Source organism: Nesoenas mayeri, assembly GCF_963082525.1.
Source record: "Nesoenas mayeri genome assembly, chromosome: 4".
Lineage (NCBI taxonomy): Eukaryota > Metazoa > Chordata > Aves > Columbiformes > Columbidae > Nesoenas > Nesoenas mayeri.
The window spans coordinates 71081866-71102854 of NC_137540.1; the positions used below are offsets into that span (position 1 = coordinate 71081866).

The 20989-nt window shown below is 43.4% G+C and overlaps 1 protein-coding gene across 1 annotated transcript in view; it reads right to left on the reverse strand.

The window, feature by feature from the left end:
• The window catches only part of FGFRL1 (fibroblast growth factor receptor like 1), a gene marked incomplete at both ends in the record, with an annotated part of 176591 nt that overhangs the window by 85156 nt on the left and 70446 nt on the right, over positions 1-20989 (reverse strand). The window contains one exon of the mRNA XM_080344456.1: positions 1840-2112. Within this exon, the coding sequence (XP_080200582.1) occupies positions 1840-2112 (273 nt within the window). The remainder of the gene's footprint in view (positions 1-1839; positions 2113-20989) is intronic.

Here is a 20989-nt window from a genome sequence, read left to right on the forward strand (position 1 = left end):
TGATCAATATTTGTTTGTATAGGGCTCAATCTCACACCCACAGAGGCCAGTGGGAGCTTGTAATTTCCTTCTATAGCTGCCCAAGGAGGCTACAAATAACTAGTGTTTGTGCCCAGGGCTTTGCAGTGCCAAATATAATGAACACTATTGTTCTTAACACAATTAAATTTGATAATCCAATATCCCTGAGCAACTGAATTTGACTTTATGCCTCAGTCTTTCCTGAATTCTAGTCCAACTTTTGCCCTGTGCCTTCCTTTCATTTGTTTCTGTTGTGCTACCATGAATAATCAGAGCCTTCTTTGACTCACAGATGCCTCAAAGCCTCTTTGCCTTGGAATAATGGGAGCTGGCTTGGGCCCTGAACTTTACAGAAGATACTGGATGACAGAGAAGATCAAAGACTTTGGCAACCTCCACATAGTGCAAAGGCACAAGAAGGACTGAAGGAGGTTCCTATAGCATTCCTTTCTCCATACCAAACAGTCTGGAAAATACATCCAAAAGGAGTCTGTATAGACACGATGTTTTATAGACTACTTCCACTTCACCTTTTTTGCTCAGTGTAGCAAAAACAGATGAATGTGGATAGGAAAGTGGTGAATGAGGGAAAACAAATCCGCAAACTATGTAAACTATAAGATGGCTTTTGCAGCTTTATCCCACTGATGCTACGAGTCATATAGCAAGAGGGTTTCCCTCACCTAAACATCACTTTCCCGATAAGACATTCACATTCTGGTCTCCCACGCTGGCTCTGCAGTAAAGTGCATTCTCCAAGAATCAATCTGTTATCAGGTGATAATCCTCCATCAAGCAGCACGAAGTGTTTCCTACATGTTCTTAGTTCACAGCATTTCTCTTTCTCTGATGGGAAGAAGAAGTAACTGAACAAAACCAGACCAAGTGCCAACTAGTAGGCAGCTGGAAACAGCCCCAAACTCTGTCATCATTTCCACTGAGAGAAACAGAATGTTGTAGACCAGATACTCGGGGTGCTGGTTAAGCAATAGGATGAACAAGATGCCTGATCGCACCCCTTGCTTTGCAACCCTCCAGCTTTGCTTCCTCAGCATCCTCCAGCATGCCAAACTTCAACCAGCTATTTCCCTCCTTGCGGACAAGGACCAATGAGCATATTTCTGTGGCAGCCATGGCAGAGGAATCTCTGATTACCCAGAGAAGTGTCTTTGGGAGCCTTCAGGAATGCTCAGCCCAGCAAGTGACACCAAAATCCTATCGCCAGGCTAAGCCCTTTGAAGCCAGTCAAAAGCACAGCCAGCGAACCCATGGTCACCAAGACAGCATCTGAAGCTTTTTTAATCCTGCCTCTACCAAGGGGATTTCTCAGGAACTGAGCATATGCCAGATCTGAGCTTTGTTTCAACCTAAATATTATTCCTGAAGACATCGTGCTTTGCAAAAGCTCAGTACATGGATCTTCCAGCTGTGCGTTTTTATATGGGTGCCTAAACATTTGTTTTGAGAACTATCCCATTCCAGCAGCAAACATAAAGATCAGTGTGACCTCTCCTTATCACACAGCCTTTCCTGTGTGGAATTCATTGTGATTTGGACCCTAGTGACTATTGCATCACTTTTGTTTATTTGTAACCTTTGGCACTGTGTAATCTTATCTGCTTGCACCCGGCTGCAGCAGAAGATGTGCAGCAACATCCATCGCCAGCTCTGGCAATCCTCAAAGACTGGAAAGGGCCAGTTGAGAGGTCAGTAAATGATTAGCGAAGCAAATCTGCGATCACTGACAGCTACACAGAAATCAGCTCGCTCTCTCCCCAAAAATCAGGTGAGTCCCAGCTTTAGTCCAGCTCTACTCACCAATCACAATGAGGGTGTAGTTCACGTTGGTGCTGCCAAAGCCATTGGTGGCTTTGCAAATGTAGGTTCCTGCATCTTCACTTTCCACCTCCTTGATTTTCAGCCCTTGCTGAAGGATTCGGAACCTTGTCCAGCCACTGTGGATAGTGCGTCCATCCTTCATCCACATGGTGAGGGGCGGGGGGTCACCCTCCACAGGGCACAGGAGCTTGATGGTCCTCCCTAACCTCACGGACTGACGGTGAATCACTTTATCGGCAATCCTTGGAGGACCTAAGAAAGAACAGAGAGAGGAAGAGCTCTTATTGTTTTTGCCAGTGATATAGCATGGATTTAAAGACCAGACATCAATCAGGACATTACACTGACTGCAATCCAGAGGTATAGTGAAAGGTGCTAACCAAAAATCTCCTACAACAAAGGCTAAAAATAGAGAGAGATAGAGAGGGATACATCAACAGAGATACTGGTTTGTGTGAGACCTGAAGCTGTAGTCTTGCCATCATTAGCAACTCATGCTAACCCACCAGGGAAGCCTGGTTCTGGGTCTCTCTGTTTCTTCCAAAACACCCACATTTTCCTACAGCAAGGAGGAGTCCAATACACAAACTGTTAAGTTGTATTTGATGAAGCAACTGTGGTTGTTTTTAACTTAACACCTAACCTGAAGGCAAAATTAGTAACAGCACTGGTACTTAAAACATTTCCCCCCTCAAAAAGTTATAATCCTTTCATGTTGTATGTACAGTAATTCCCTTTAATAGTCACCAGATGGGCTTTATCTGAGACGCATACGCCTGCAGTTGTTGAACAGAAAGCATTCATTGGGTAGCGCTTCACTAAGAGATATACCATAGCCTGATATGTAAACATCGCTTATAGTCCAGAAGAGGTTATTTTTATAAATTGCCGTGGCGACACTGTTGGTTTGACCCGAATGACAAAAGTATTTGTTCTTCATAAAAGGTGATGATTTTATGCAAAACAGAGCGTCCCTGGAATGTCGCACTGTCTGCCACATGACAACGGGATGCTCTTGGACGAGTCAACACTCAGAAGAAAGAGGTCATAAAGACTTCAACAGCAGGAATGGTCCTATAGCTGAATTCAAACCAGAATTTCTTCCTAAGGCTCTGAAAAGTTGAAGCAGAGAGTCTTTTCCCTGCATGTGCCTTCCCTGCCTTCTCATTAACCAGACCATTACACAAGTTCCCCACACAAACTGCAATAGCGATGCTCTTCCCAGAATAGTCTATTAATGGGCGTGATAATAAGTGCCTTGCTCTTGCATAAGGACAAAATGTTTTGCTAAGGATTGCTGATGCTGAGTTGCACCCAAAACCCACAAGATGTTTGTGGGATTTGGAACTGTTCCCTCATATTTTATTTCTGTTCCTAGTGTTTTGCAGGATTGGACCCACATGGGATAAGCTACAGAGCTCATATTTGCACTTCCTCATGACTAATTCCTATTATTTCAATGTCTGCCTTAATTTTCCCCAGCGTGACTAAGGCAGTACATACAGTCCAGCTCATGAATGACTACAGAGCTGCTGTTGCAGTTACTCATGTTGAATCGCACCCATGGATTTTACAGCTTTGCTGGTGAACAGAAGTGCTGCTCAAACTGAGGACAGAGTCATGAACTAGCTTAAAACTCACTAATAAGTTTAACGAAGAGCCTGGTTAGACCAGTGGGTCTTAGACACACTCAGATTCTGATGAACTGCTGAGGACCCAAAGTGGGGATCTCAACAGCTCATAATCTGAAAAAGTCAGTCCCTGGGAAAGGTAACACCCATCCCTGTACACCTTCAAAAAGATGCCTGACAATGTCTTGGATGTGATGGTGCCCTCCCATACTCCAAGGGAACTGTTAGAACACCATACAAAATCCTGACTGTCCAGGTCTTTCTAAGCACTGCAAACCACACTGTTAATGTTCTTTGCCTTGGGAGATCTCCAACCAGCTCTGTGAATAGAGAGATAATCCAAAGATCCTTTGAATGCTGATCTGACACAAGCTGCGTTTCTGAATCTTTTAAAGAGGAGATGCACAAATCAGGAGGGATTGTGTGTGTTGGCTTTGATAAAGTGGAATTCACCAACACCGGCTGAAGATCCAGTCCCAAATTCTGCTACATTTCCCAATGTGTCGCAGTATATCACTCAGTGCAACAGAGCAGAAATGTCCAGACAAATCCACAGCCTTGCTGAAATTCTGGGTTGGCCCTTGGAGAGGTCGACTCTGACTTAGAGCCATACCAAACCGAGTCAGACTTTAAGAGTAGCTTCATTGCTATCTACTTGTAAGCCGGGATATTCAAATGGCAAAACCAGACCTATAATTAGGGTTGGGAAAGAATGTTAGGTGCAGGGCAGGCAGGGACAGTGGAGAGAGAGCGCCCTCCTCCCAACTTGGAAACCTGCTGTAGCTCCTTCAAAATCCTTTTCCTTCCGACATTCAGGTTGACTCCTGATGAATTTTGAGACCTGGAGGAATCAGATAGTTTCCCAGTCACGTCATGTGCCTCGTTGGGGCAGGCTGCACAGGCGGCTCTCTTGACGGCACCAGAGTTGCCTCTGGACCTGTCACATGTTTGGGTCAGTGGTAAGCTTGGTCCTCCCAAATGCCATTTTCCTTTGATTGACCTTTCGTTCTGAGGAATTGTTGGATCGCTCTCTGTCACAGGATCTATTCACAGACCTTTATGACATTTAGATAAGGGTGTATTTCTTAGGGCCTTTCTGCCTGAAAATAAAAACACTACTGCATTCCTCTGCAGCCCTTCATTAGCCCCTCCAGCGACTTTCTCAGGATGAGGAATAAAAATTGCCCCCCACTCTTTTTCCTGCTGTTAATTTTGCCAGGGAGAGCTGCATACACTTCTCAATAAGGTACAGCCCCAGGACAAAGATGTTAAAACCTTGCTTCTGTTCATTCAGTGCCGCAAATATTCCCATTTTATTATATATCATCTTTGCATTAATAACTTTCTGCAAAAGTAGAGCTCTCTCTCCTGAACCTGTGCCTTCACCTACATCAAAGGCTTCAGAGGCCCTGGCAATCCAACGATAGCTGGACCTCCTGTACATGGCTACAGCAAGAATAAAATGTTATCATGGGTCTCTGTCTTTCTTTCTAATGTACAGGCATCAACTGAGTCTTATTTCACTACATATCTGCACAGCCCTGCCTTGGAACTGCAACAGTGATGGATGAACGCTTTTCAAGTCAAGATACAGTTTGGCATATCTCGCCACTCTTCGCTGTCAGTATTTGGATGGGAGGTGGTGGAGAGGGGGAAGTGTGTATTGCAAAAAGGCCTTTCTGCAACATCCCCTGTGCAGTGGGTGCTGCTGACACAGAGCTGCCTCACATGATGTGCCACGGAAATGCCACACTATCCAGATAGAAACGTATTCCCCCTCTGAGTCCATGTATTAAGCTACCCAGAATCACTCGGGTTCCCCTGAAGCTTCATTTCCAGGCCTTCTCTATGGCATTTCCAGCTTCCGCTAAATGAACAGAGCAAAAACATGTAGTAAAAAAATTGCATCCCAACTTCTGATGTGCACCACTGCTACTGAAGGGAGCTCCCTGCCTTGCAGAACTGGCCCACAACATGCCAGGAGGGTGGCCATGAGAGCAGGGAGCCTAATAGATGACAGGTCCCCCAAGGTGCTGGTTTGGGGGTGTCCCTTGGCGGCACAACCCATGGTCCGGCAATCTGGACACATTCCTACAGCTGCTGAGAGAGGAAAAACCCCAGGAAAGCACCTGTTGCTTCACCTACAGCTGCCAGTGGGGTAAAACCAGGCTGAACCCTGGTTGCTGCCAACTTCCCATCCTTTGCCGCTGCCGGCTTCTGTCCTGTGCTGTAATGTAGCACTAAAAAGCAGATGCAATTCCTCCGCAAGCAGCCAGTGTCACGATCTCAGCCATCCTAGACTCCAGCTTTGCGTTATATGTGAGCAGAAATGATCTAATGTATTTTGAGAGCAACACCCTATAGCTGCTTGCCTGGTTTGTGGGTTGCGCATTAAGGCAACACCACAAGAGCCGGACGGCAGCACCACAAGGGATAGTCTCAGGAGCTGAAATCATTTTGTTAAACCAGATTGTTGAAGTTTTTCATTCATATATTTACCAACATGATTTTTTTAATGCATATATATACACCATCTTTGTGGTATATATTGGCACATGCCTGCGCCCATGGAGCCAAAGCTCCAGGCTGGATCCTTAGAGGACAGAGCAGAAGAGAGCATTGTTTTCAGGCCCTGGGTGTAAATCCTGGGGGAGGTGTCTTTATGCCATAACCCCAGTCATTTCTAAGCCATTAAGCAGTGATTCTTGAAAACATCAGCCTTTTTAAGTGCTGAGAATCTGCAGCTTCTGACGTTGCTAGAGACAGAGACAACTTCCCGCAGCACTTCGCCATGAGATATGGGAGAAGACGCCAGGTAGATATTCTACCAAAATTGTCGACACAGATTTCTACACATTTTTATCACTGGGAGGGGACTGGGGAATGGTGGGGAGAGAAAACAACCACCATTTCGTGCTTCCACTCTTGCAATATTCCATCAGGTAAAGGCAGCTCTCTATGGCCACTGCTGATAAACAGCCTTTTCAGCTGGAGAGGGGGCAGCCGACTTCACAGCCTGCGCAAATAGAAGGAGCTACGATGATAAATTAAGCCCTACCTCGACAAAAACCCAATGGCAGGTTTTCTTCAGCCTCCCTTGTCCTCAAACCAATAATTTGAGAGAATAATTTCTTAATATTTCGGCTGAGGGGAAAGGGTGGGGTTTGACATCCATGGATGTGACTTGGGAAGAAGTGACGAGAATGCAGCTGCCTCCTCCCCCCCGCGCCTGGTTGTTATTCTTTCTCCAAATACAAACTAAATATAACTTTGCCCCATAACATTCAAATCATTTTAGTTACTTAAAGGGATCATGCCTGGAGTTCCAAGGGCCAGGGTGCAATCAGGCTTAAAATATAATTTAAACAGTCCAGACCCTACATTTTCCACCAAGTTATTTGCTTGCTTGTAGTTTCCCCATCTGCAAACACATCTAAGTACACAGAGAAATAAACCAACAATCCCAGCCAGATGCCAAGTTTTCTGTTCGAGATCATATAAGCCCAGTCAAACATTAACAAGGAAATGCCATGATCACCTCATTTGTTTCAGATATTTCTGTTCATATACATGCAGACAAGTGTGCAGATTTATTTGCCTCATTTACGAATACAAGCAACTGGAATCTCCATTCTGTTCCATTATATAAAAGACAGATCCTACACCTGTCTTACTGAACAGCTGGGCAATTTTCAGTTTATATCCTGCAATACTGTTCTCCACTATCCTATACCACAGAAAGGCCCCACTTGCTGTTCTGCTGCTGACGTTGCTTTACAAGCATTCCTGTTCTCCCCCTCCAGTGCCTTGGAAGGGCTGGTGGTTGCCACTTCTTGGCAAAAGGAGTTATGTAAAGCCCAAGAAAAGGAGTTATGCAAAACCAGGAAAGCCTCTCTGCTTTACCAAATAGCTATTTCCGGGAAGCAGCAAAAACAATTTCTAGAAGTGTATTTAAGACACAACAGTGGAATAGCCTGGAGCTTCCTGTCCATATTTCTCACAGTCAAAAACACACACATGTAATTTTATTTTCCTGGACTGCATTACAAAGTTCATGCGCTAGTTCAACTCATACATGTAGTAAACATGATTTATAGCTCTGTGTGAAAACCCTCTAGATATATGGTGTTTTGATAGTGACTCGAACCTAGAGCTATAATTTAGTAACACCTAGCAGTGAAAGCTAAATGATTTCCCACTCCACATTCCTAACTTTCCATGAACCCCTTTTACTGCTAACCTGGGGAGGAGATACTGCTTCTACAATTGTTTGGACTTAGCCTTGTTATTCCTTCAACTAAACTCTGCACTAACGTCAAGTTTCACATATGGTGAACACACTAGCACTGACCCACATCCTATGAGACCATTTGCCATGATACAGTTCAAAGTGAACTTTATTAACACATTAAACATAATTACAAAGAGGAAATTCCAAGGAAGGTCAACTAGCCCGGACAGTTTCTTGGAATGGAAAGTAATTTATAATATCCACATACTGTATTGTAAAGTTTATAAAGAATTTAAATAAGTTTTAAGAGCCCCATAGGCTATGTATATTTTATTATTTAATACCAAACACATTCACTTTCCATGAAGATAAGATTTCTTTTGAAGTGCTGTGTTAGTAAATTAGCAAAGTCATTTACCATGAAGCACCCAAACAACCCATCAACATGCGGAAGGAATTAATATCGGGGACTAGGGTACCACAGATAACGTCTGTCCTATGAGGAGAATACAGCCAAGCAGAGAAATCTTTCACTACAACAGTGAGATGAAGGAGTTGGACAATGGCCGCTAATCAAACCAATCATTCAGTGTGAACACAGTCTCTTGCACCACCACTTGAGGCAACATTTGGCCTTCACCACACTCATCACTGTAAAATCTGATCCTCCAAAGTCCTTAGTACAAGAATGGTTTGCACCAAAGTCAATTTCTTTCACCTCTCCCATGTTTCAGAATGAACACAGTTGGCTGGGAAGGACCATCTAAAAGCCATGTTTTAAACTCGTTTCCAGAGTTGGTTAACTTGGGCTATCCATTGCCAGAAAGCTGGGCTGGACAACTCCTGCTTACAGCAGGAGTTTAACCATTACTACAATAGTTTAACCCTCTCTGCGAGACTAACATGAGGATTATACACTTGCATGCTCAGCACATCATTATTACCCTCACTTGTGTTGGCATTCGAGCTGTAATGATGGATCAACGGATATAGAGGCCTCACTATGCTGGGGGCTGGACAGACACCTACCAAAGAACAATTCCCACATGGAAGGGCTTACAAAGCAATGGTGGCAAGAGTTCAAATTAACATGAGTAGGTGTTCCTCAAAGAGAGGAACTCTTGGCTCTCCACACAGTGGGAAGTCATTACATGGAGAGAACTGATAAAAATGCTTTTTGATAGAGATAAAAGGATGAATGCTTTGCCCATTAACTATTGGAATAAGCAGTTCAAAGGACTGGTGAATCCTGCATCTTCTCATATTTTCAAAACAAAACAGTCTCCATGTCCAAAAGGTATGAATTAGCCAAGTAAAGTAGGGGTCAGCATAGGGGTAACTGGGCCAAATGCTTTGGTATGTGACATGAGGAGATCAGATTAGATGAGCTAATGGGTCCTTCTTGGCTTGAAAACATAGGCGCCCACAGACAAAAACAATGCTTATCAAAAACAATCAAAAGATTAAAGAAAAAAACAACAGCATCTCTGTAGAACAAATACTCTTAAAGAGGAGCACAAAAACACCACAAGTATTTGCTGACCAGCCCCGATGACTGGTCAGGCTCAGCTTTGGGAATAGCGGCTGTTTGCAGGAGCAAGTTCTAGGCTTGGACTACACCGCTGAGCCCAACAACATGATGGAGAAAACAGCTTTGTGGATTCATTTTCTAGCAAGTGAAGTGACATATTTTCTCTTTCTTCCCTACCTTTGTGGTAGGAGCTGCTTTCCTGATGAAATGGATATTTATTGATAGCACGAGAAGTGCTTGCCATATTTTTACATGAGTAATAACTAGCCCCTCGGGCAAAGGCTGCCAGTAAATTTTCTACTCTAGATGTTCCAAAAATAAGAAAAATAGAATATTTGTGAACATGTTCCATTTAATTAAGTGCCCTGCATACACATTTCACCGAGATTTAATAAAATAGTTATTGTATGTTAAACAATTGGCACTTGATTATTGCATAGATTTATTGCAGTTCAACAACAGTAGATGAGATGCGTATCTCTTACGTGGTTTTTAAATCCTTTGAGCATATGTTTTCAATAATCAGTTGTATTTATTTAACATGAAATTACCATCTTATTAAATTAAATGTGCATGGGTGACATTCAATTTCAAGCGTTGCTGAATATATTTTCAGCAGCAAAAAATAGTAACCTTATCCCTTAGGTTTTGAGGTAGCAAACGCAGAGGAGAGTTAGGATTACTTCAAATTACTTCTGAAGAAACAGACTCCATATTCTAGAAGGCTTTTCTTCTAGTGTGGAAGAAAAGATATTATTTATTGTTTCTTAAGTGCTTCCAGTGGGCTTAGCATGGGCCAAAAGAGACGACTAATATTTCTAAGGCTGAAATTATACTGACAGCGCAGTTCAGGTATGCAGTTCAATGGATAACCAGAAAACCTTTTTTAGAGAAGAGATAAGTATAACAAAGGTGTGTTGGCACACATACTCACACAATCTACCCTTTTCATTTCCATTCAAGAAGGCAAGTCCATCTGAATAATGGCATTCTTAATTTGCCTTTTAAAAAGAAATGGCATTAAAACATGTTTTCAAGGTTCTGAAATTAAAAGGCGCTTTTTTTTTTTTTCCTTTTTTTTCTTTTCTCTCCTGTTTCCAGGAAGGACAAGCTGCCTAATTCTGGAAGAAAACTGAAATCGTCTGGCTTGAGGGAGTTAGGAGGATTCAGGACCCAACGAAAATCCTGCCCCATAGCCCCAACCTGTGCTCACCAAACATAACCCAAACCCACAGTGTCTCCACCACAAGTCACACGGGGACCATTTCTGCCAACATAAGGCATCTGTTTGTTTCCCATAATCACTGGGAAACAATCCAGTCAGGCAGCCCTGAATTAGCTTCTGGGATTAATCTACCCCAATTCTAACATAAATGCTATTGTGCTCTGCCCTTCCAATTGCTTCCCAACCATGCAAATCCTGCTTCACAAGCCCAGCGGATTTCCCAGCCAAATCGCCCACCAACTCCAAGACTTTCAGCAAAACAAACCAGACACTCCGCAAATCTCAGTCTAATTCACTTATTTTGTAACAAAACTCCCCTTCGAGCCACCAGTTGCAATCATGTTCCAAGACTCAGTGCTTCAAAGACAGGCATTTACTTCTGGGTCAACCTGCTTCAGTTTTGTCTCCTTCTTTTTCCCCAATGCCTATGTGCAGTATCCTGTCACCAAATCATCTTATTTAAACAGCTTCGAGAAAATTGGACGCCCAAGTTCACGTTTGGTAACACAGATTCCCCTTGAACTTTCACAGTCAATATTTAACCCAGTCTAAGCACAGTGCAAGGTTTAATAAGTCATTAGTTGTTGCCCTTATAGGCAGGCGTTTGTGTGAGAGCTGCACAAGCTGGAAATTTTAAGTGTCATTGTTTATGTCTGCAGGGAAACAGAAACCACGATGGTTGACTCCATGACATATTTGGGAATGATGTGAGCAAAGATCTTTAAATACTTGGTTTGCCTTCCTGATAGCCCACAGCGGCAAGTCTTGGGCCACACAGGGACCATTTTCATTCGTATCTAAGACCTTGGTTTTCCTCAAAATATTCTTTACACTCTTTTTTAACAAATTTCACTCTAAGGGATGAAATTGGAGACTTTACCCTCTTCACCCAATGCTAGTTTCTGCTGGCTGTTCTCAATACCCAAGATGGAAAAGCACATTTAGGGCATTAAAAAAAAAAAACCACAAAGAAATCTGGAACACTCACTGTCAAACATATCCATATATCCAAAATATCCATAACCCTTTAGCTGTTGGGAAATCATGGCAAAGCTGTTTTCAGCCCTCTCTTTGCTCAGCTCTTGTCACTGGGGGCTTCTAAGTTTGGTCAGAGCAAAAACACAGTAACAACTGTTTGTTGGTGCCCACAAAGAGATAAACACTGTGGTATTTAAGAACTGAAGATATTTTCAGAGGCTTCTCTAAAACAGAAAGCACTTCCAGCTGAATGGCTGCAGAGCAGACTTGGTGTGGAGTGCTTTGCAGAAATGTTTTTCTATCAGAAAATGACATTTTTCTCAAGAACCAAGACTTTGTCCATTTTTTTCTTTCAATATTCCAGTTTGCAGTGTGAGAAATCTTTTGCGCCATGATTTCAGCAACTTAAAATGAAACACGTACAAACAAAAAAAATCAGGATTTTAAAAGTATATTGATTAAGTAATGGTAATATTTTTAATGACTTGCTGCACCACTAAAATATTAAAACAGCTTTGATTTGGGACAGGGATAAATGAAAATATATTAAAAACTCACAAGGGCAAATATAAATATATATATTTAAAAAAATCTTGCTCCAAAACAAAAAATTTTTAAAACTGCTCATTTTTCTCCAAAAGAAAAACACAAAACCAAGCTGACTTTCAACCTTCTAAACAACAATTCTGCCTGAAACCATACAACGTTGCCCTACTAAAACCTCCAGCTAATGGTAGGTGTGATGGAAGTGCTCAGTCCAGCTCTTTCCAAATTAAACTGTCATCACAAGGATCTACCTCATGTGTGCCTACATCAGTGTTTTAGTTTGGACCAGACGTGTGCTTTAAAGCGAATATTTTGATCATCCCGACCAATTATACTTTGCTTCACATCATGAAACAGTTTTGGTGCCCACAAAAAGAGCTGCTTTTATATGACACTGAGCTGCAAGGCGTGTTCCAATTCAGGCAGGCATTTAAATGATAGGACCAGATTAGGGCCATTCGGAAGTGAAACGCCCCTCTGAAATGGGGATGTCAGGTCCTCAACACCAAATGTTTTGTTTTATAGATCCAATCTTATCAATCCCCACCAGCTGCTCATAAAGATACAGCCAGTAATCACTAGCTGGGTCCCTGGTTAAAATTAAATACATTAATATTAATATTAATATTAATATCAATATCAATATCAATAATATCAACACTAATACTAATACTAATACTAATACTAATACTAATACTAATACTAATACTAATAATAATAGCAGAAGCTGTGCTCTTGGATTTCAATTAATTCAATCTACAGGACCAGACTGGACCTAATCCAAAATAAACTCCCAAAATACCTACCGTGTGAACATCACCTCCTCATCACCAAATATTTCACTTTAAATATTTGTTCCTGTTGTGCCATTCTACAGGCTGACACACACCTCTACACCTCTTCCAGGCGGGAAAAATACTTAAATGCATTTTAAAAGAAAGTGTTCGCATAGGTTGGTTCAGTGAAAATATACATTCAAACTCAAGAGACACCCAGTCTGCTGCATATGAAAACAAGGAAACCATCAATGAATTCTTATAGCATTCACATCTGGTTCCTGCTCCCCCGACACTGGGGCACACACTACCTGATGTGTATGCACACAATACTTAATGGCTTTGGCAGAAGCCAGGATTTCTTAGTGCATGAAGCCTTCATACCGGAAGAATATTATATTGTCAGATCTCATATAGGAAATAGCCTCAGCTCCAAGCCATACCCAAAGAAAAGCAGGTAACATTTTCTTCAAACAGATCAACCCTAGTCTGGTGTAAAACATGTGATGATGCCAGCTCAAGTCCATGCACAAGCAACCTTCTGGCTGGGAAAACTCGAGTTATCGTGGGCAGAGTCTGGGGGCTCAGTTGGTGCCCTGGACAGAGGCAAGTCCAGATTTCAGCAGTCTGCGTGCAACTGGGACAGCTTCAAACAGATCTAGTTCTCTGCTCCTCCTTTTCCACGTGCTGGCTTGCTCACAACAACAGGGTTAATGCACTAATAAGTGGCCTTTATTAGCTTTCTTAGCAAGAGATAGCAAAGACTTGTTCTGTTATGCTTATTCTATGGATTGTGTTTAGGATTAACAGGTGCTTTTCTGGACAGTCCTGGGACTGTTCAGCTTCTGACATCAGATAGCATTTAATCTGTTTGTCCAAAGCTCTGCTGCACCCGTTGCTGCTCAAAAGCTGCTTCATTTCATCTGGACAAAGGTGATAGCTCTATTGTCTGGCACTTCTCAAGATGAATGGTGTTACCAAAACAGCACCTAACAGTAGGTGTATTGAAACACTAAATGGAAATATTTAAAATATAAATCCACTTAAATTCCCTAAATTATCCAAAGGATTTGGAAATAGATTTCCTTTGCTGAAGATCTCATATTGCCAGATTTTCCTCTCTATAAATCTGCATGAGCAGAAAGATGGTGCTAATTATTACCTGATACACAAGTAAACTACCAGCCCCCTGTTATTAGCACAGCCTGTGGCTGTTGGTGAAGTGCTTTATTTGAGCTTCAGCAGCTACAGAGTGTACAGGAGTTTTGCTGACATCAATTGCTCTGTAATTTCAAATGACATCATTCCACTGGCGGGCCGTGCGTCGGTATGTAATGCTGTATCCATCAGGTAGATAGAGCTCCACTGGAATAGCAATTAATGTGCGCTCCTATTACCTCACAGTCTGGTAATGTACGGTCCCAGCTACCCTCCTGCACGTGTGCGTGGGGAGAGAAACCTGGAGAGCGTAAGCGCTATCTAGGAAAAGCCGTGCACGGAGAAATATTGTCTCGTCGCGTGATTACGTAGCGGTTTTATCCCCCATCTCGCGCGTGTGCGTGTACCAACACACACACTTCGCATCAGCTGTCAGTAGGAATTCCCGACTGCGGATTAAAGTGTTGCCATAGTCTGTCTGCTCAGCCTGTCCTGGGCAATGCATGTGATGTAGGAGCACATAAAGTAGACCCTTCTGATTACAGTTTAATTTGGAGAGAGCTGGATAGAGTGCTTCCATCACACCTACCATGAACTAGAGGTTTTCAAGGAGGGTGGTGAAACACTGTCCCAGGTTGCCCAGAGAGGTGGTGGATGAACCATCCCTGGAGACATCCCAGGCCAGGCTGGACGGGGCTCTGAGCAACCTGATCGGGATGAAGATGTCCCTGCTCATGGCAGGGGGTTGGACAAGATCAACTTTGAAGGTCCTTTCCAACTCAAACTATTCTATGATCCACATTGGAGCGAAGTGTCCAGTCGCATGCAGATTTCTGAGCATCTCTGTTCATGGAAATAGGAGTTTTACTCTTGCAATGACTTCAACTTGTTCTTAAGAGAAGCCAAATCAGAAATCACTGCATGCTGGCGTTTCTAAGCAAGGAGTCAAGAGGTCAAAACCCAAGGTCAGAAAAAAGCAGACAGGCAAGACCCCTTGCTGTACCTGTGGCTGGATAACTCAGCACTTTCCTAATCAGTCAATAATCCCCTAATCTTTATTGCATGTAAATTCCAATCCCTTCCCAACGGCTGTGCTGTGGCAATCTCCAATCTGATTACAGTGAAACCCCATTGGAAGACTCATTGATAAAAGATGGAAACGTGTAAAATCAATTTGCTGTATATCACAAACAGCGCTACACGCCCCTTCAACGGATCAAAGAAACGCCATAAAATACCAGCAAATAAGGGCTGTTAAAAATGGTTTTTACCTAATAGTGGATTTGACTATTTAACAAAAGACAAAATTCACTTCTGAAGGGAGAACCAGGGCATTGTTTTACCTACAGGTGGTGACTAAGGCAGAAAAAGGCAGTGTAAGAAAGGTCGTAATTTAAGGCCATGCTATAAAGGTGTGAGAAAGATGCACTTGGGGTCACAGTTTATGGGCAGGAGCTCAGACTTGTCCAACAATCTCAGCTTTATCTCCAGAAGGCACAGCAGGAGCAGTGTTGGCATGAAGCGGTTGCCCAATGAATTTATCATTTGGTATTTATAAGAAGCAATAGTCATCGGTGGGGCTGAAAAAAATGCCCCAGGTTTTGGTTCTGAGCTCCATCAAGATTTGGGCTGAAATGGCCCCAGCAGTAGGGACCACATTTCTGGCCTACGGGGAACAGCCTGGGCTCTGGGATCATTGCTAAGCACAGTGGTTCTTAGTTTTGAAAACAATGGAAAATTGATAACACTTATAAAAATAGAGTATCTTGGCAGGATCTCTCTCTCATATCACTTTTCTACAGTTCGTAGAAGGGAAGCCAAAGCCTCCTTCGTGCAACCCACCAGAAGATAGAGAAAAATATTAAATTAAAAGAAAGCAGAAGCCAAACTAACTCCCGTGTTTCATCCATTGAGGGGAATTTGCCAGCATTCACGATTTTATTTTAAAATTCTTGTGATATTAGGTACTTGATTCTTAATGTCTCTTTTTCTGAGGGCATAATCCTGAAGGAGAATCTCCTGTTTATTTGAACATGAAAGGAAATTTGTGACCTTTGTGATCATAGGGAATCACTAAATGCTCTAAAAACAGGAAGCAAATAAATAAAATCCAATTTGTTGTAACATTCATGTTACTTAAGCCAGGGCACTGGTTTTCTGGGGTTTGACCCAGGAGTGTTGAACACGCAGGATTAGTAATGTGAGTGTTTCCCACGGATGTGTCCCACGTGATTTATTTAAGCATCTTTATGACACGCATTAAGAAAAAAGCTACACTGGCTGTGGGATCCAATAGCTGTAGGATCTAATATAGCTTGTGCTCCATTCACCATATAAGCAGGTGTCTCTCCTAGAGAAACTGTTATGCTGCAATCAAGAGGAAGCTGGCTCATACCCCCAGATGTTTGTCATTATGGGAAGGAGGGAGAAAGAGGGACATTAGGGTCAATAAAACCACACTGCTACTCTTGCAGCACCTACAGTCCAAGAGGGACTTCAGTAGCTCAGCTCTGTCATTGATAAAAGTTTTACAAGACCTCTGCTCCAAGCAGCCCTGAAATCAAAGGTCTGTTTACTTAGCCTTTGCTTGCCGGGCTTTAGGATAGTGCAGGGAAGATCAAAGCAGAGACCTCGTTTAACATGCCCAAGTACACAACCAGCAAGTCTGTTTATGTTGGATTCCTACACACCGAGTGTGCTGCTGTCTGTCAACACTTTGGGCTCATTTTCAGCAATATTGGGTGAGGAGGGAAATATTCAAAAAGGCCCCACAGATTTTGGTCCTGCTGAAACAGAAGTGAAAGAGCAGGGAGCTTTGCTTTTAACTATGACTGCCAAGGTCAAATATTAACTCCTTGCAGGAGAAAAAAAGAAATAGACCTGTGGTCTCTGCTAAAGTGTTACACGGTTAAAATGCAGCTAAAATCTGCATGAAGAGCTGGAAAAGACAACTTTGGTTCTGTATTATTTGGGCCCCACCTGTTTTTCTTGCAAATAAACAGTGAGACTAAGGTACTTGGTTTGGCATTGGTAAGGGATGACACCCTGTGCACCTCATATACAGAAAGAGATGCAATAGCCATCGGTAATTCATATCTTCCTGCAGTATCCCATTGATACCTGTACAATCCCACACTGGGCATGGAGTAGTTTGCAATGGGAGGCCATTCATTCATCATATGTAATCTCTCTTTCACACCCACTGCTGGGGACAGCCAGCCAGACATGGTTTTACGGTTATCAAAACTCAGCAGGACTAACAAAGCTTAGTTGCCAATGGCCATATATTCTGCATCTGGATTTCCCAGCACCTATTAAAGGGCAGGAACCTGCTGACAGCTTCATTTATTTATCTGTTTTCTTGTGTGTTGCTGGTGCATTCATCTCCCTCTAATATTTAGAAAAGGTTGAACCCATGCAATGGCTTTTGCCTCAGGCATGGTGGCAGTTACATACAGCACTATTGCAATCACTCCCATCTACACGGCTTCCCATTTTCACAACGTTTGTAAGAACTTTTTATCTGCTACATTACTCTGCAAACAGACATGTCTGAAAATTGGTTAATAGGCCTGAAAGTTATTGGAGGAGATAGAGATGGAACAACCCTCTAAAAATGTTGACACATGGATCTCATCTCCTTAGGATACCAACCTAAAGACTAGACAGACATGGACAGGTACAGGAAGGGTACTCAGAAGGAGGTAGTTGGTTACGTATTATACTTGGAAGCTGGGCTCTCTGTAAGTTTTCTGTGAGGATTTGCTCTAGGTGAACCTACTTTAGCAAGTGGGTTGGACTAGATGATCTCCAGAGGTCCCTTCCAACCCCAACCATTCTGTGTGATATAACCCCCACCTGATATTACGCCAGAACCTTCACCAGAAAATCAAGATCACAAGAACTGAAGCAGTTCCATTTTTTTTCTGATTTATTTTACTTTTCTTGGTGATTATGTTAAAGTTTCCCAGAAAAATCCTCTCATGTTCTGACCAGTGTTGCTTAGAAGACACAGAAACCCAGGGCGTGCAAAATAAGAGGCAGTCTGTAACCAGTGTTAGGAAAACAAGTCTACAGCTGGTTCTAGAGTTACCTCTTGCAAAATTCCCTCATCTCCTTCTGAAATACCTGAAAAGGCCATGGGCAGAGACAAGGCACTGGACTGCACAGCCCACAGATGAGCCCAGCACAGGGCTGGGTTTCCAAAATACACGATATTTTCTATTCTTCCATCACCCACACGCTTTCTTTCTGACGTCAGATCACCTCTATTTCACCCGATGGGAAACTGAGTCATTTTTGTTAAAAGCATTGCACATGTGTCTTGAGATCCTTCTTGGATGGATCCCACAACAGCACTCTTGGAGCAGAAATGAAGCCATTTGGTGTGAATGAGACCAGCTTGTCATTTGCCTTGGGAAAATAAACCACACAGCTGACACCCAACCCAATAGTTACTATAGCAGTGACCAAGCAGTAACCAACAACATATTCAACCATACTTGCGCCCTCTTCCCACTGCTACCCAATTCTAGGTGTGTTTAGGGTGAAACTGCTTCAATGGGGACTTAATCCCCATCTGAACATGCCACAGGTTCCCTCCTAAACTTGCTCTCTTGCACTGATGGGAGGAGCTCATGTAGGGATGAGCCAAAAAGTGATACCTGCTGCTTCTTCCCTTGGCTTCAAGGAGAAGTAAAACTTTATAAGGAGTAGAAAATTTTAAGGACCATGTAGAGAAGACCACACCAATTGTAGGCTGGAGGAGCCCCGTTAGATCTCCATCCCACCCATCTCACCATACTATCAACAGGACTGACCCTTTAAAAGAGAGACAAGTAAAAGGAAAGAGAGCATAATGGTTAAGATATTTTCTTAGGTCCTTGATTCAAGTTAGATAGCAAGGGTCATAAAAGGTACCAAAGTGTCACAGCTGCACACTGGGACATCTCCCTCTCATGGGGTGCTATGAGGACAAACACAGAATCATAGAATAGAATCACAGAATGTCCCTAGTTGGAAGTGACCCACAAGGATCATCGACTCTAACTCCTATATTGGATTGCCAGGCACCCTGTGATGAGGGGAGTGCTGATGAGTACCTAGACAGATGTGCAGGTTTCTTTTAAATGAAAAAGAAATCTCACCAAAGAGTCTTCCCCGTCTTGCAGGGGATGTTTTCCCCAATCAGCACAGCTCGCTTTGCTCCACCTGATTCCAGTGCCTCTAGTCAAAATCCTCATCTGTGCTCCTAAACTGTTCCCTTCCCCTCCTCCTGGCTCCGGTATCCAATCCCTTCATACACTTGTAGACAGTTATTGTCCCCTCAGGTGCCACTTAGCCAAGCTATACATATATTTACAAGCAGCTCTTTTAATCTTCTCACATAAATCAGTCCCCCCAGTTGTCTGATCCGATCATCCGGGCCTGTCTCTCTCTGTCCAGACAAAAACCTCGCCTGTCTCCCTGACATCTCATGGATGTTGAGCTGTCAGCTCAAGCTCAGAACTCTTAATCTTCCTCCCCCTCCCCACCTCCTTCCTTAATTGCTGCAGACACCGCTACCATCCTGTCTGTCGCTCAGGCCCACAGCCCAAGCAGTTTTTTCCTCATCTCCCCCACCAGCTCTCCACATCCCAGCAGAGTCTTTCTGCACCTCATTGATAAGCCCCAGCCTTGTCTTTCCATCCCCTCACTTGCAGTTTGCATCCAGGCTCCCGTTGTATTTCATCATGACTCCTCTGCTCCACACTCTTGCCTTGTTTATATTAATTTTTCTCTGGACACCACTCTGGCCACATCTGCTTCTCTTCTCTGCCCTTTCCCTGCCACAGCAAACAGCAGCTACTTTTCTTCACTTGTCAAGGCTCCTCCTGGCCTCTCCCCACTGTTGCTATCACCTCTTCCTTACCAGAGGTCCACCCTCTTCCAGCTGACCCAGAAGTCCAGCCTCTCTCCTCCCTTTTTACATTTTTCCAAGAAAAATGTAGAATCATAGAATAGTTTGGGTTGGAAGGTACCTTCAGTGGTCATCTAGTCCAACTCCCCTGCCATGAGCAGGGTCATCTTCACCCAGATCAGGTTGCTCAGAGCCCTGTCCAGCCTGGTCTTGGATGCCTCCAGGGTCAGGGCATCCACCACCTCTCTGGGCAACCTGGGCCAGTATTTTACCATGCTCATTGTAAAAAATTTCTTCCTTTTCTGCCAAGGTACCCGCCCTGTGCGGGAGCAGCTCCCCATCAGCATTGGCTGAAGGTCTCTGCTCTCTCCCCACACACCTTAAAGCTTTCCTGCACCAGAACCCCGCAACAGGCTGCCCAGAGAGGCTGTGGAGTCTCCTTCTCTGCAGACATTCAAACCTGCCTGGACACATTCCTGTGTGATCTGCTCTGGTGAACCTGCTTTAGCAGGTGGGTTGGACTGGATGATCTCCAGAGGTTCTTTCCTACCCTAACCATGCTGTGATTCTGTGATACCCACCACTACTGGTCAGCAGCTAAGCCTAACACATCTGCTGGTCCTCATGGTCAGCATCATCTCACTGCTGCTCTGCTCCACTCACCTCTCCATCTTCCTGCCATCGTCCTTCACCTCATATCCCCAGTAGGTCTTTGTGCACAGCCTTCTTGCTGTGTTCAGACAACACCTTGCACAGTGGGGTGAAGGTCCTGAGCACAGCGGCGACACACACAAATCACGCTAATCACAAAAGCTTCACTAGCACCTCTCCACTGATTATCCTCATTTCTGCATCCACAGCATTAAAGTGTAATTGCATTTTAACAAGCTTCATTAGCACATTGCCTTAGTCAAGCTTAACACACTCCAAGCACCCAAGGAAACCTCATGGTGCTTCTTTTCTGCTCAATATAATTTTCAAGGCTTCTGTAACCTGATTTGTTAGGAATAACCTCAGGGCTGTAAAGCTTTTCTTCTGCCATCCAGCAATTAAGGAATAATTTGTCACGGAGCAAGTCAAGCTGCAGGGCAGGAAAGCCCTGTGCAATACAATGAAGCCGTGTAAACCATCGCCCTCGGTGCAGGAACAAAGCG